General features: G+C 34.5%; 1 protein-coding gene across 1 annotated transcript in view; it reads right to left on the reverse strand.

Annotated features, from left to right (window-relative positions):
• Positions 1–15727, reverse strand: part of GLG1 (golgi glycoprotein 1) — a 98126-nt gene that overhangs the window by 32231 nt on the left and 50168 nt on the right. Inside the window, exons 3-7 of the mRNA XM_081030717.1 lie at positions 13627–13713; positions 10011–10226; positions 3966–4169; positions 2899–2970; positions 1781–1964 (exon numbers count right to left, since the gene is read on the reverse strand). Of these exons, the coding sequence (XP_080886843.1) occupies positions 1781–1964; positions 2899–2970; positions 3966–4169; positions 10011–10226; positions 13627–13713 (763 nt within the window). The remainder of the gene's footprint in view (positions 1–1780; positions 1965–2898; positions 2971–3965; positions 4170–10010; positions 10227–13626; positions 13714–15727) is intronic.

Genomic DNA, 15727 nt, shown 5'->3' on the forward strand with positions numbered 1-15727 from the left:
ATCCCTCTTTCTTTCCTCTCCACCTCACCCACCCCATCCCCGGTCAACCATTAATCTGCTTTCTGTGACTATAGATTAGTTTACTAGTTTGCACTTTTTAGAAGTTTATGTAAATGGTATGGGCTCTTTTTTTGTCTGACTTCTTTCACTCGGCATAACTATTTTAAGATTCATCCATGTATTTACAGTTCATTCCTTTTTATTGCTAAGCAATATTATTCCATTATGTGAATATACTCTAATTTGTTTACCCCTTCAACTGTTGATGGACATTTGGGTTATTTCCAGTGTGGGGCTATTACAAATAAAGCTGTTATTAGCATTCATGTACAAGAGTTTCTGTGGACAGATGCTTTCATATCTCTTGGGTAAATACCTAGGAGTTACATGGCTGGGTCATATGGGAGATGCATGTTTAATTTTTTAAGAAACTGGTAAACTATTTTCCAAAGTGATTGTACCATTTTAAATTCCCATCAGCAATGTACGATAGTTCCAATTTTCCATATTCTCACCAACACGTAATATAAATCAGTCTCTTTAATATTAGCAATCTGTATCACTTTTATGAATTACTGTTCATATCCTTTGGCCATTTATTTACTGAGTCTTTTCGTGTTTCTTGTTAATTTTACTTTAAGGACATTAACACTCTATTTTTTAAATACCAAATTAGATGTTATACATATTGTTCTACAATATGCTTTTACTAGTCAATAATTTCTACCTTTCCATTTTAGGAAAATTTCATCTAACACCCAGACCATAATCAAAATTCTCCGATTGTCTCCAAAATGTCCTTTGTTTGATATTCAATCCAAGACCATGCACTGCCTCTGGTTGTTATTCCATTGCTTTCCAGGTTAGGAGTTCTTCAATATCGAGATACAAAAAAAAATTCACCAAGAAGTTTAGAGTTTTACCTAAGGATTGATTTTTTTCACTTATGTTACTAATTGTCCCAACACCATTTATTCAATAAGAGCTAGGAATTTAAGTTTTGCCGCTGAGAGCCAACATTAAGGAAGACAACCCTGACCTTCTGTATATCCTTCTTGGTTCCTTTGTCAGGTGTTCACTTTTGGACTAAACAGACATTGAGTCTGACTCTATGGGGGTAAACCTTTCATCTTCACTGTTTAATTCCTTAATATCATCAGTTATAATAATAATAGTATCTATTACTTATTATATGCTAAGTGCTATTACAAATAGCCTCACTCAGTCTTCATGCTGAGTGGCACTCCTCAACATAGGTAATATTATTTTTTATAGATAAGAAAAATGAGGTTTGGAGAGATTAAGAAATGTAAACAGTGGACACCCAGACAGTTAGTTTGGTGACAGAGCCATAATTTGAAGCCATGTCTCTCTGACACAAAGCTCATTGTGTTAAATCATTATGCTACTCTGATTCTCCTAAAAATGCTGTACAATATGTATTTAAAAAACTAAAATATTTGAATTTGAGAAATATACTTTACTTTGAAGGAAAAAAAAGCAAGCTGGGATATAAAGAAAAACAAAATCATGGATTGTTGAGCTAAGAGGAAGGGCCTTCAATAAGGCTTAAGGATATCAAGCCTTCATTCCTAGAGCTTTGCTTACAAAGATAGACTCCTGAGTCACAGGCACAAGGATCCTCAAAAGAACAACTAGAGGGAGAAACTGACGTTTACAAGTTGGTTTTAGAGGTTATAAGAGGTTATACAGGTTATAAGAGGTTTTAGAGTATGAATCTAAAATGGAATGAAAAGGATAAAAAGAGATGAACTCTTACCTCTATGCACAGCTGATTCCAGACACATCAGAAGGTAGGATAGCCTGGCTTCTCGGGACCTGGGAAGGTTTTCCACATTGCACCGGTATTTTTTCAAGTCACTCTTACAGGATTTGGCCAATGAATAACTGACCTTATAATCTTGGGCAATCAGCTTTTGGCGGGTTGTTAGTGCTTCTCGACACTGAATAAAGAGTGCAGCAAAAGAATTAAGACTGCTCAGGTGGTTCAGCTGCTCACATGTACCTCTAGGACAAGTAGAGGCTCATGGTCAAATACATGTCAACAACTGCAGCTGTTACAAAATGCCTATGTTTAAATTCAGTTAAAACTGAACACAAGCGTGCTAAACAAGTGTGGCAAGAGGCAGGGGTAAATGGGTAGGGAGCTGTGGAATTCTACAGTGAATTGTGGATTGTTGCTGCAATCAATAACAGCTGTCATAAACACATACAGATTTGGTACATTCTAATACATGAACTTGACAAAGTATTCTTTTCCACTGCAACAGTATCTCTAACGTCAATTTTACCAGAATCAAAGTGGCAACTGACACAATACTCTGGAAGTTTCATTCCATACTTTTTAAATATAATTATTCAATAGTAAAGGAACTGAAATAAAAAATATTTCTTCAGCTGCATAGGAAAGAAAATGACAGGATAGAAAAACCAAAAATAATTACTTTTAAAAGTCATAAAAGATTCTTGTATTCATGCAAAAACAGAGGACTAACAGTAATGATAATGCTTAATGAGATAGCCACTGAAAAATTAAATAGCTAATTACCTATGAAGTACATTGGTTTGGTTAAACTTCCTGAGTATGTAGGACTGGCTTCAGTGTGATTCTCACATAAAATTCCCCAAGTTTACTCTCCTCACCGATTCCCTATTGGCTTCCCTATGTCCAGATATCACACTTAAAGCTTCATTTTCTTGGCTTAAGCAAAATATGCTCTGGTTCCCTACTAAAAGCCAAGTATCTCACCTCTGAAAAGGGTAAGTTTTATCAGTCATTTTACATTTTGCTATCAATGTATAAAAATATTGTTTGAGAGGATTTGAGGAAACTTTTAAGAAATGAATAAAACTGACTTGTTTCAAAGTAAGACTTACCTTTTCACTCATGGATTCTTCAAATTTATGATTGAAGAGGCACTTATACACTCTGCCTTCCCCAGCCTGTGTCTATAAGATGGAACATACATAACAGCTATATATGATGTCAGAGAGGTAGTAGATTGGGGGGGTAGTAGATTGAGGGGTGTAAATGTCTAACTATTACATTGCTTTGTACACCTGAAACTATTAAAAAAAAAATGGAACATACACATTATGACGATGACGATGATTAGCTAACTAGTTATATTGAACATTATCCATAATCCTATATAGAACTTTCTGTTAAACTAATATAATAGTTAATACCTTTGAACAAATGGCTCAGCCATTTATAAAATCTAGTCGTTGCTGAAAGGAAATAATGCCTGTAGGAAAGATGGAATGAATTTTTCCCATAATGCCTATTATCATTTATTCCCAGATACACTGCTAATTAGGGAATCAAAAGAAGTGTCAGTGAGTCTCCCTATTTACAACATTATGCTAGAGGCAATAAAATTCTTATAATCAGTGGCTTTGACAGTTAAAGCTATTAATTCAAAACAGCAGGCAAAGTGGGAGTGTACACAAGCCCTGCTCAGTCCTTTGTTGTAAAGATAATAGATTATTTTATTTAAAGTGTTAGAAAGCTATTCTATAGAGTCTGTGGGTAGTAATCAAGGATCTGGTTTTAAAAGCTAACAGCCTGTTGTTTTTACACCTTAGCTAAAAACATACAAATAAATATGTAATATTAATGGCAAAGTTTTAGCCATGGAATAGATGTGAATAGGATTCTCTGGTAAAATAGAATACCAATAGGTATAATAGACTGAAATTGAGAAGTTAAAGTAGAAAAAATAATGTGTGGAGATTGTCAGAAGTCAAGGGTTAACCAGATGTTAAATCAAGGCTGCGCATTCAGTATAACATTTTCTGTTATCCTGAGACCAACTCCACCTTCCACTTTCAGTGGCTTTTCTACATGTGAGGTTTGTGTTAGTTTACTTTATTTTGGGATAGAGTATTTAAAAATTAAAAAGAAAAGGAAGAAAAGAAGACCAGTTTCACAGTTGACTCACATTTTCACAAAAACGCTCCCGATCATCTCGACAAGCAAAATATAAATGCCGGTCTAAATGAAAGTCATCTGAGGACAGCTCAGCCACCCGTAGAATGGCTTTCTTGCACAGTTCAGAGACTTGAATCTTGGGATCTCTTTCTTCTGCTTCCTTCACTAGGCCTTTTTCCAAGCATGATACCACCTCACCTTGTGAATGTGCATCCTAAAATAGTAAGGATACTAGTATTTTACAACTCTCAATGAGTTTCAAATAAACATCAGTTGATTAAAACCAAAAAAGAGGCTCAACATATAGTTAGTTTATTGATGTTCTATTTAGAAATCAGGTGGGAACCAACCACGCTATGGAAGTTACAGCAAATGTCTTCAATAATCTTCTATTAGAATGTAATACATGCATGCTGTAAACAAAAATAGAGATCCTGGGAAATTAAGTATAGTTTAGTTAGCACTAGAAATAGGAACCCGAGTTTTTAAAGTTTAAAATGTCAGAAAAAGTTAAAGGAATTATATCAACCTAATGCTCTGTTCATACCTCCTGCCAATGCTGAAATAATACTGTAGAAATCTGTTAATCTTTCTTGTACGGGCTAGGTACTTCCGAGATAACAGTGCTTTTAGTCAATTAAAAAAACAACAAAGTACAATATTCATTGAGAAAAGATACTATAGAGACCCTCTTTCTCCTTTTCTTTATTTCATACTGTCCACAAAGACCCCGATACATACAACCTATAGTGTAATATTCACGTCAATGTTTTGGATTTACCTTAATGTGATTTTAACAAGATTATCATTTATACAAACTGCTTTGGAGAGCTTTCCTAAAACCATCTAATTACCTTTAATTGTACATTGCATCATCCCCATAGCAACCATAAGCATTCATTCATTCAAAATATGAGAAACTTCACCTCCTAAATATTTTCTATTCAAGAGTCGTAATCTTCTATCTCAGAAAACATGCTTCAATAACTTGAGACGTATAACCATTAATAGAGCAAACCAAAGTAGCAGAAAATAAATGATATGTAAATATCATTTATTTATATACACATATAAAATCTTTTTTTTCTTTTTAATTAGATTTATTGGGGTGACAATTGTCAGTAAATTTACATAGATTTCAGGTGTACAATTCTGTATTATATCATCTATAAATCCCATTGTGTGTTCACCACCCAGAGTCAGTTCTCCTTCCATCACCATATATTTGACCCTATAAAATCTTTTTATAGTAAAATACCATGTCTATGAAATCATCTGTACATAATTAAAAGATTCCTAAAACAAGATAGAGAAACATTTACTTTAAGCAAAATTTCAATTCAACATATTGGACTTACTGGGGGGAATCACTACATAGATTATATAAATGCCTAACTACTGTGCTGTACACCTGAAACTAATATAAAATAGTATTGAATGTCAACTATAATTGAAAAATATGTGTGTGTGTGTGTGTGTGTGTGTGTGTGTGTGTGTGTGTGTGTGTGTGTTACTCACAGGATGTAAAGTACAGCATAGGGAATATAGTCAATGGCATTGTAATAGCTATGTATGGTGTCAGATGGGTAGATTTGTTGGAGTTATCACTTTGTGAGGGGTATAAATGTCTAATCATTATGTTGTTTTCTATACCTGAAACTAAAAATAAAAATTTTTTTTCAATTCAACATAAAAAAGTACATTTTAAAAATTTTGTTGTAATAGAATTTATTCTATAGTACACTACTTCCCAAGTATATTTTCATGTTCTTTCCTATTATACCTGTGGAGAGAATAAGAGCTGTGTACCCATTGTGCAGATGAGCAGAGGCTTAGAGGAGTGTTATCGACTTATCTGAGTTGCAGAATGTAAGATGCCTAGCTAAGAGTCCATCGTTTATTTTTCTAGACCTTGAGTTCTATGAAAGTCCTAAAATTATATGTGGGTTTTATACATTTTTCCTGAGGAAGGTTCATAGCTTTCATTAAATTTTCAAAAGGGTTTGCTGACCCCCAAAATGTTAAGAAGCACAGCATGCTAGCGGATTCTCGTGTCTTCCTATTCTCTATCTGTACCTTAACCTTTCTCACTAGTTGTATGATTCTATCCAATGCTTTGAAACCTGAGATGACTAAAAAGATTTTCTGGAGAGTAATTCTGAACAGATAAACAAAACTCTGAAAGACAAGTGACAAAAAAATAACAAGAGAAAAGTGTACAGAAACCACAGAGATCCGGAGTAAGGCTTATTTTTTCTTCCTGACTCATGAATCACACTCCAGTTTGTCTGACTATGACCCACTCAGGCAAGGCCTATCCATTTCCACTTCCCAAAGGAAAAACAAAACTATAAAAACAAAGGTTTGGACAGAAACCTGTCAGTCACTTATTATATACAGCACACAAGAGATTATAAACATGATTTTATGTTATAAAACAATGTTCTATACCAAATTTTAGTAGCCCATAGTAACTTACTTAGCTAGCAATCAGGTCTGAATCATCTAAGCGTTTGAAAATAATAGCATGATCATCAACTCTTGATTTAGATTTAGCTTTTAGTCCAAGCATCATAGGGTAAAGAAGTGATTTCCATGTAATGAGTCGAAGTATTTCCCTGTATACTTTGGGTTTATAACTGTTTTAAATGTGCTACCAGTAAGATTAACTAGGGCTGTTATATTTCTTAATGGTTCCATTTACTTCTTGTTGAATTTAAGGTAGCACAATCATGGTGTGAGACCCCCTAAGGAATCTGAGATTTAACTTTACTTAGAGCAATTGTAGCACCACATATTGGTCTCAGACCATAACATCACCTCCATTAGATGTTTTCATTCATTGCAACTTCAGATAATATTTTCAAATAAAGGTATTTCAGGAATTATTCTCAGTTCCCCAGTCTCTGAGCTTTTTATTTCAGCCCATTTGAGTTATATAACTGAAATGTATGCAAATATTTGACAAAGAAAACTGTTTGGCTAATAATTACTGAATATGAATGAAAGCAAGGGAGGTGAACTTATACACTGGCATATCATCTACAAGAAAATAAAATTACTTAGTTTAAGAGAAGTTAAGTTACTAATACATAGGCTTGACATATGAATAACAAATGATGTTGTAAATGGATTTACAATGAGTTTTAAAAATTCCATTGTGGTGAGACAAATGTTTATCTTAAAACTACTACCTGTATCCTCATCAGTTTTTAGCAGTTTGATAGATAATGTTTTTTTCTTCCCTATATACCTTGCCCTCCCCTCCACTCTTTTTTTAGGAACAGAGAAGGATAACACTAATCTCAAAAAAGGTAGGCAAGAACTCAGTTTTCATCTCTGCTATACATTTTCAATTTCAACGTTTTTGTTGTCTTCTGTGATCTACTTCACTAAATAAAGAGAGAAAAAGAATGCCTGAATTATTCAAAGAGTTGGTTAAAAGCATGGAATGATCAATGATATAACTACTGAGTGAACAGCCTAAAGTAGTAATAGTGTGGCACGAGTCCACATTAAGTTCCTGTAAGGAATGCCGCATTTGACTTTCTCGTCAGATGGTATGAATCATTTACACTTTCACTTTTGGAGATCTGTCCTATCATTTTAACAATATTTCCTTAGAAGATTCTAAAGATCTAATTAATATTTAGTCTTTGTTCTAAAATTTCTATATATTTACATTTTGGAAAAAATTATTATGGTTTTGAAATCATGACATTTATAAGTTCATAAAAGGAGGGTACAAACTGGTTAACCACTCCCCCTTCTCCTCTGACCTTTGGAGGAGGTCCGTGAAAACCCAGTAACAGAGGAGTTTGTAAGCTGCAGTGGCAACAAATTTGAATTGATGAGCTGTTCTCCTGTGTGGTCAGAAGCTGACTTATTAATTTTCAGGATAATTTTCATAACTAAATAACTGGCTTCAGAGAAGTAAACTATAATCAGAAAAGGCAAAGAAGGGCTGAGGACATGCCTCCTCATTTTTAAACTTGGTGGTAGTACCAGAGTGGATTATATAGGAAGGAACATGCTTTTCAGAAGTATAGGCATGAGTTACCTTACTGTCCCCAAAATACAACAAAGCCTTTGATGCAAGGATTTGGGGGGCCTGGTATACACAGAAATTCACCTAATTGGTTAAGTATAGCAAAAGACAAAAATGACCAAAATATGCATGTTTATCGTCCAAAGAAATATTTTTTTGTTATTTTAACAAAGCTGAAAACAACCTTCACTGCCATGCCTCTGGGCTCTAGCACTACTATTTTCTGGAATCATTTCAGTCACTGCAGACTTACAACTCATACATACCACTGAAGGCAAGTTTTATACTGACAATTCAGATTGCTAGTGGGAAGCTAACCAGCAATAATCTTGGTGGTCAACAGAGAACTACTACAAAGACAGGTGAGTTGTAATGGTCCACTCTAAAGCGTGGACCACTAATCAAAAATATGAACAAATGTCATCACTGATTCCTGAAAAATATGCCTGGAACACATGTGAAGATTTTACAAAGAGTGAGATTTGGAATTGGATATTATCTCCAAAACCGTAAATAAGTCAGAGGATTTTCCTGAATTATCAGGGTGACTTAAGTGTTTTTGTGCCATTTTTAGAGTCTGCTGAGAAGGAAAAAAAATCTGCCTTCTTTATTAAAACTGGCCTTTTTTTCAGCTGCCTGAAAGCTGTACGCCAAGTTCACGGTGCTCTCAAGATAGACTGAGAGGTGCCCTGTGAAAGAACCAGAGCCCTGAGCTGATATGAAGGAAAGGGTATTTGGTGACAGCAAGACAATAACCAGCACTAAAACCTTCATCTGAACTGTGTGCAGTTCCAGCAAACTACACCATGTTCCCTTTCTGAGTGACTGAAGCCTGCAGAGCAGGATACAACGAACAAATAGGGGCAGAGACAAATGGGTTTTACTTTTTGTCATATTTCCTAAACAGCAGATTAACGAGCAGTGGCAATTAATAGCTAATGCCATACAAGGGTCCCAGACTACCTCTCCCACTGGCATCTGTTACTTCTTAGGAGTTTCTTTCATTTTTGTTGAGCAAACAAATACAGAATAAACTTGGTCAAACCTCCATTTTGACCTGGACAACAGACTCATAAGGTAAAAAATAAAATCAGATATAAATAAGGGAGAAGGGACTAGCTAGGTAGTTATTTTCTTTCCTGTCTTTACTAAAACTAGTTCTTCTGAGATGAAGATAATGTCACATTTATAGAATACCTTTCTTCTGACAAGTTGAAGGACTTTCACATATCTTAAACTTTTCTAATATTTAAGTATCTTCTTTTGTCCTGGTGTGCTTACTTTTTTTTTTTTAGTTTATTGGGGTGACATTTTTTTAGTAAAATTACATAGATTTCAGGTGTACAATTCTGTACCACATCATCCATAAATCCCATTGTGTGTTCACCACCCAGAGTCAGTTCTCCTTCCATCACCATATATTTGATCCCCCTTACCCTCATCTCCCACCCCCCATACCCCTTACCCTATGGTAACCACTAAACTATTGTCTGTGTCTATGAGTTTTTGTTTCTCATTTGTTTGTCTTGTTCTTTTGTTGTTTTTGGTTTATATACCACATATCAGTGAAATTATATGGTTCTCTGCTTTTTCTGTCTGACTTATTTCACTTAGCAACTTTTTTTTTTAAATGGGAAGAGTGAGGTATGTGCAGAGAGAGTTTTGAGAACTCAAGTTTCTCCTAACCCAACTACTATTCCCACTAGACTACAAAACGTTTTGCCAGAGGAACACTACAGGTAAACAGTAAGTGGTTTAGTATTTTGAAGATAACACTACTCTTAGCAGATAATTAATTCATTCCTCTATTTCTCCATACTATATCAAAACATTTTGTCACAAACAGCTGATATGCATTCACAGGTCAACTAGCCTTTGATCTTGGGGCTGTCTGGACCTCAACTTAAAGGTCACCTCCAAACCTAAATTTTTCCCATGCCAGTCATGCAAAGCTTTTCATTTATTAATTTCTTAAGACCCCTTTGGTGAAGCCAGTGTAGTAAATACCTTTTCTCCAAGACGAATGCTGCCACATTTCAGAATGTTGATGTCGTTTTTGCAGTCATCCATGAAGCCACAGATTAGACGGTAATCACTGAATATGATGGCCGTCATCTTGGTGATGTATTGGTGACACTGGTACTCAGTGATGTTGCCTCGGTGATCCACCAGGCAGGAAACCAAGTAACCTTTTCCTACTGGTTCATCAGCACATTCTTTAATCTGCTCAAAAGAAAGGGGCTGTTTTACAAAAGTATTCTATTGTTACATCAAACAACATTTACGAAAGAGAATGTCTGATATTTTATTGTTGATAGTGTGTCATGCCTACTAAGATTGTTGTGCCCTCTAGGAAATACCTGATGTGTTTTGCAAGAAAATACATACATATACAAATGCTAGGTAGAACTCATGTCCAAACGGAGTAAAAAGAGCTGTTAAAAATTTCAGCTTTATTGATATATAATTAAAAAGAGTTTTTAACATCTACAGTTTTAGAATGGTTCTACCATTCTAAGTGGTTCTACTGAGAAGTCCTTTTATCTATGCAAAGGATGCAATGGACTGTGAGGAGATTAATCTAGGGAATAGGTCTGGAAAACAGGTGCAGAACTGAAGTCTAGTTGAATTTCCCTAGCCAAGCTACACAGCAAACTATTACTGTTAGATGAACTTAATGGCCAAGGGGAGGAAGGAGGAAAGGCATAATACTGCTTCTTGACATGACATTAATGTGGTCTGAATTAACTATGATTTTGCACATGTGTTTTTGAACTTAGTAGAATCCCAGCTTCACCACTGTGGTCTGGACCAGAATCATGTTTAAAATGATGTTCAGTGCAGTCTGGCAAGAAGTTTAGGAAGGGGAAGGACACTGAAAATCTAATTTGGGTGGTTTAGATACATGATCCAGTGGACTAAGAACAGAGTGATTCCACATAGTTAGTGTTCCTACAAAGTACATACCAAACCACAAGTGCTAATGAGGCCAACTAGCCAAAAAGTGCTGGGATTCAGGCATAAAAAAGTGCTATCTACTTATAGGGTTACAGGCTTGAATTATAAAGCACAGAAGGTTGTTTGGAAAAGGCCTACTGCATTTAGAGAAGTTAAAAAACCAACAAAAACGGCAGTTTTGACAAGAGGAAAGAGCCAAGTATAAATGTTTATTTTGAATATAAATGAGAAGGGAATGTTTTGGTTTTTTTTTAAACCAATAGAGACTATTCTCCACTATCACACCACCTATCATAAATATGTACGAAGGGCAAAACAAATATAATCTCCTTTTCCACAAGGTGCTGGGGGCAGGCCATACCACACACTTCTCCGACAGGCCACTGGGTCTCTCACGTCTAACTCCAGACCAAGTCAAAGACTGAGTTCAACACAGAAAATTGTGTTTACTTTTAAAGAAGCAAATTTTGGAATTTGAGTAAATAGTCTCACACTGGCTTTAAGAAGCAGCATGCATCTTCAACAGTCAAGATGAATGAAATTCTTTCAGCTTAACCTTGAGCTCTTTTTTTTGTGATGCCTAAAAAGAGGGCCATGAATATATTTCCAGGAAAAGTTCTGTGGTTTTTTCCTGAGCAAAACAGTTAAGTTTCCAAAGTGAAAGGAGGAATAGCTCCTTGGAAAAAATCTCAGCATTTGTAATTCAACCACTGAAAAAAACATGCATTAAAAAAAAAAACAAAAAAAAAACCAGGACTAGTGGCAGACACCTGGGTTTGAAAACTTAATGCAGTAGAAGTATTCCTAGGGGATCTAATACTGCGCAATCAACAGTTTAAATCTGAAGAAAAACCAAGAGCACAATTTGAATTGGAGCCCCAATAAGAAATTAAAGGTATATTTGCCTATAATCGCTTGAGATTTTACTGATACATAAATGTAGTACTATTTGTAATTTGTATTTCAGTTCACCACCAATTACAATAGGATGTATAGTGTTTGAATTAGAAGGCTATGCTTTTCTTCAACTATTCTATTGGACAGAAGTTTAATATGACAGAAGGAAAATTTCTAAGGTTAACAGCAAAAAGCAGCATTAAATCATCAACACATTTATGAATAGGCATAAACTTTGAAGTGGCTGGGGAGCAGATTCACTCTATTTTTGACATAAGGCAGGAGAAAAGCAGGCAGTATTTGGCTCAATCATGGAGAGTAAATAAAAAGTTTGGTTTACAGTTTGCAGGTATTCTTGTGATATTTTTCTCCTTGGAAATAGGATTCCAAAATTAAGAAAAAAGGAGGGAGATGTAGAATAAAATGTTTTCTTAACAACTATTCCTTCCTGATATTTAATTTCCCTGACTCCAGTATCTCTCTCTAGAAAGGGAGAAGTGCCCTTGTTACTTGAATCTGTTATAGAACCATAATACTCCAAAAGGTTACAAGCAGGCCATCATTATAGTATAAATCATAAGGAAGCCAGCTTTATAATGTATGTATAAGCTAGCGAAGAATAAAATTATTCTGATGAATCTGCATATACTCTGAGCTAAAATTCCATGTGGCAATCATACTGGTATGCATAGCTAGTCATACGCATATAGCTCGCTAAGGGAGTTTCAGGAAAATACTGAAGCTGGAAGCTAAAGATCAATGTTTCAAAGATATACTATTCTACATATTGTGAAGCTCCAAGGTAAATATGAAGAAGGGTCCCTGCTATAAAAGAATAAAACATATCTGATCCAGGATTATAAGGTTTGAGGACGAAAATAGATTCTATAAGCTCCCACAAGTACTTAAATGAGGAACCTGAGCTGGGGGCTCGTTTGGATTAGGGTCTTCCTGAAGAGCTCAGAAGAAAGTGGCCCTAACTTAAGTCATCAAACAGAGTAGTTTGAAGACAGACCTATATGTGGCAAGATCTATGATTATTAACTTTGAGACAGAAAAATAGCAACTGTTTGCTTTGTAATTCTTATACGTCAGTATGCAGAAATCTCTGGCTTTCTGGAATTTCTATCACTGATTACGGAAAATAAAATAAAATACCATAAAAAATGTAATACCACAATTTTCACTAATATTTGTTGCTTACATTAAGCCAAGAAAAATAATTGAAAAATTTCCCCAATTAGCATCCATACAATGCTACACATTTTCATTAATTATTTTTGTCTTTATACTCAATCTTCATTTATAACAATATACACAACAATCTTTTTACACACCTTTTTAATGCTAACTCCTATTATTTGAAGCCTACGCCTCTGTGGTTCAGTTGATCCAAATGCATAGCCAAAACACTTAGAAATGTTTATAAGCCTCCTGGGGAAACCATTTTGATATGCCTCAGACACAGGCAGATTGTAAAATGTGTGAGAGCAGCACTGAAGACAGGAACAGCTGTAGTTTTCTGTTTGGGGATCAACAGAGCCTGATTATCAACTTGTCTGAATCAACAGCATCCTACTGTAAGTGTAGGTGAATGTTAACAAAAAGAAGTCTAATTACACCCACACTGGCCTATCTCTTAAACAATACAGATGTGAATTCTAAGAAAAGTAAAGTAACTGAGTCATTCGTCTCTTAATGACTGGTCTGGTAAAGAGATGTAGTTGTCTATGCCATTAAAAACCCACAAAATTCTTTCACAACCTACCTCTGATATGGTAGATTTGCAAACCTCTCTTGCCACAGATTCAAATTTGGGATCTGTAGTTAGGTTGAGCTTATAATTCCACAACAACTATGTACAAGAGAAAAAAAACAAATAAAAAAAGCTCCAGTTAGAATAGCATGAAATTTACCATCAGTTATAATAAATATGATTAATGATAAATTATGATAAAAATAAAAGATAAAAGTTCATTGTACAGAGTCAGATAAAACATATTCACACTTCAGTTAACAGAAAAGTATGACAAAATGTCATTGCATTTAAAGACAAAAGGAAAAAGTGTGCAGACAAAATAAAACATGATCATTTATTTTTTTACTTAAGAACAATTTTTTTAAAGTAAACAAAATTTAAAACTAAACTCCCTGATAAAGTTTTCAGAGAAAATATACATAGGTAATATAAGCTAAATTCTGCTTAAACCAAAAAATCGAACCTAGAAGATCAGATTTGGTGGGTTTAGTCACAGATTTCACAATCAATAGTACCTTCATAGATCAGTTTTATGAAGGAGAGTTGCCCAGAGCCCAGTTTCCAGGCATATCTATCTTCATTCCTTTAAAACCCTTGACACCACCATAAGATCAAATTTACATTTGTTACATTTATTCCTAAGTATTTGATTCTTTTTGATGCTATTGTAAATAAAATTATTTGATTAATTCATTTTCAGTTGTTCATTGCTGGTCAATAGAAATACAACTGATTTTTGTAAGTTAACCTTCTATTCTGCAACCTTCAGTCTAATTATGAACGTTAGAAAATTTCCCATAATGAAAGTTCAAAAAACAAGGATTGAACTTAATCAAATGCGTTTTAATGTATCTATTGAGATAATAACATGATTTTTCTCCTTTATAATGATTCATTTTTCAAATGTTAAATTTAACCTCAATTCTGGAGTAAACCCAAATTAGTCTTGATGTAGTTCACTTCTTATATTTTACTGGATTCAGTTTCTAATTTGCTTAGCATTTTTTCATCTATGGTTCATGAGTGACAATGGCTATTTGTTTCCTTTCCTGTTATATCCTTGTCAGGTGATATTAAGGTTATGTTAGCCTCACTGAACAGGATGATGTTTCCACTTTTATCACACTCAAGACTAATATTACTTCTTCCTTAACAGTTTGTAAAAATTGACCAATAAATTCATTTGGTCCTGGAGTTTTCTTTATTGAGATTTTTATTTACAGATTCAATTTTTTAATTAAACATAGGGTTATTCAAATGTTTTTCTTCTTCTTCTTGTGTTAGTTTTGGTAAATTTGTTTTTCTAGGAATTTGTCCATTGCATCGACATTTTCAATTTCATTGGCCAAAAAATTGTTCATAACTATCTTATCTCTTGCTTAATGACATTAATTCATTCCTGAATTCCCTACTAGGTAGAAAGCTATTTAATTTTAAAAATTTGTTCCATTACCTATAATGGAAAAAAATGATAAATGCCGATGCATTATATTATTAGATTGTATTAGATTGCTAGGGTTGTCTTAACAAAATACCACAGACTGAGTGGTTTAAATAACAAATTTATTCTCTCACAATTCTCAAGGCTAAAAGTCTGAGATCCAGGTGTCAACAGTACTGATTTCTTCGGAAGCCTCTCTCCTTTGTAGGTAGCCGGCTATCTTCTTGTATGTTCATGTGTTCTTCCCTCTGTGCCTGCGTCCTAATCTTCTCTTTTTATGACATCAGTTCTCGCGTTTTCTGTATACTATTTGTCCTCATGTCCTTCCTATTCTTCAGCTCTTTGGGATTCTTAGACACAGATCAGCTTCTTTTGGGCTTTCCCTCTGCCAGATTTGGTTTATTGATGAATTTTGAGGGCTTTTTCCTAATCTTTTGCTTTATAAACAATGCCACAACAAATATTCTTTTATGGACACATTTTAATCCATTCTTTTAAGTATAACTACACATAAATTCCTAGAAGTAGGAATACTGGGCCAAAGCATATATGGATTTTAAGTCGACTGCTTTATAAAGAAGTTTTCCTTATTTATATTTCTATCCATAGGCAAAAGCAGTGTTTAGTAAACTTCTTCTGGAAAGGACTGTAAATATTTTAGGCTTTCAG

Source organism: Rhinolophus hipposideros (assembly GCF_964194185.1).
Source record: "Rhinolophus hipposideros genome assembly, chromosome: 21".
Taxonomy (NCBI): Eukaryota; Metazoa; Chordata; class Mammalia; order Chiroptera; family Rhinolophidae; genus Rhinolophus; species Rhinolophus hipposideros.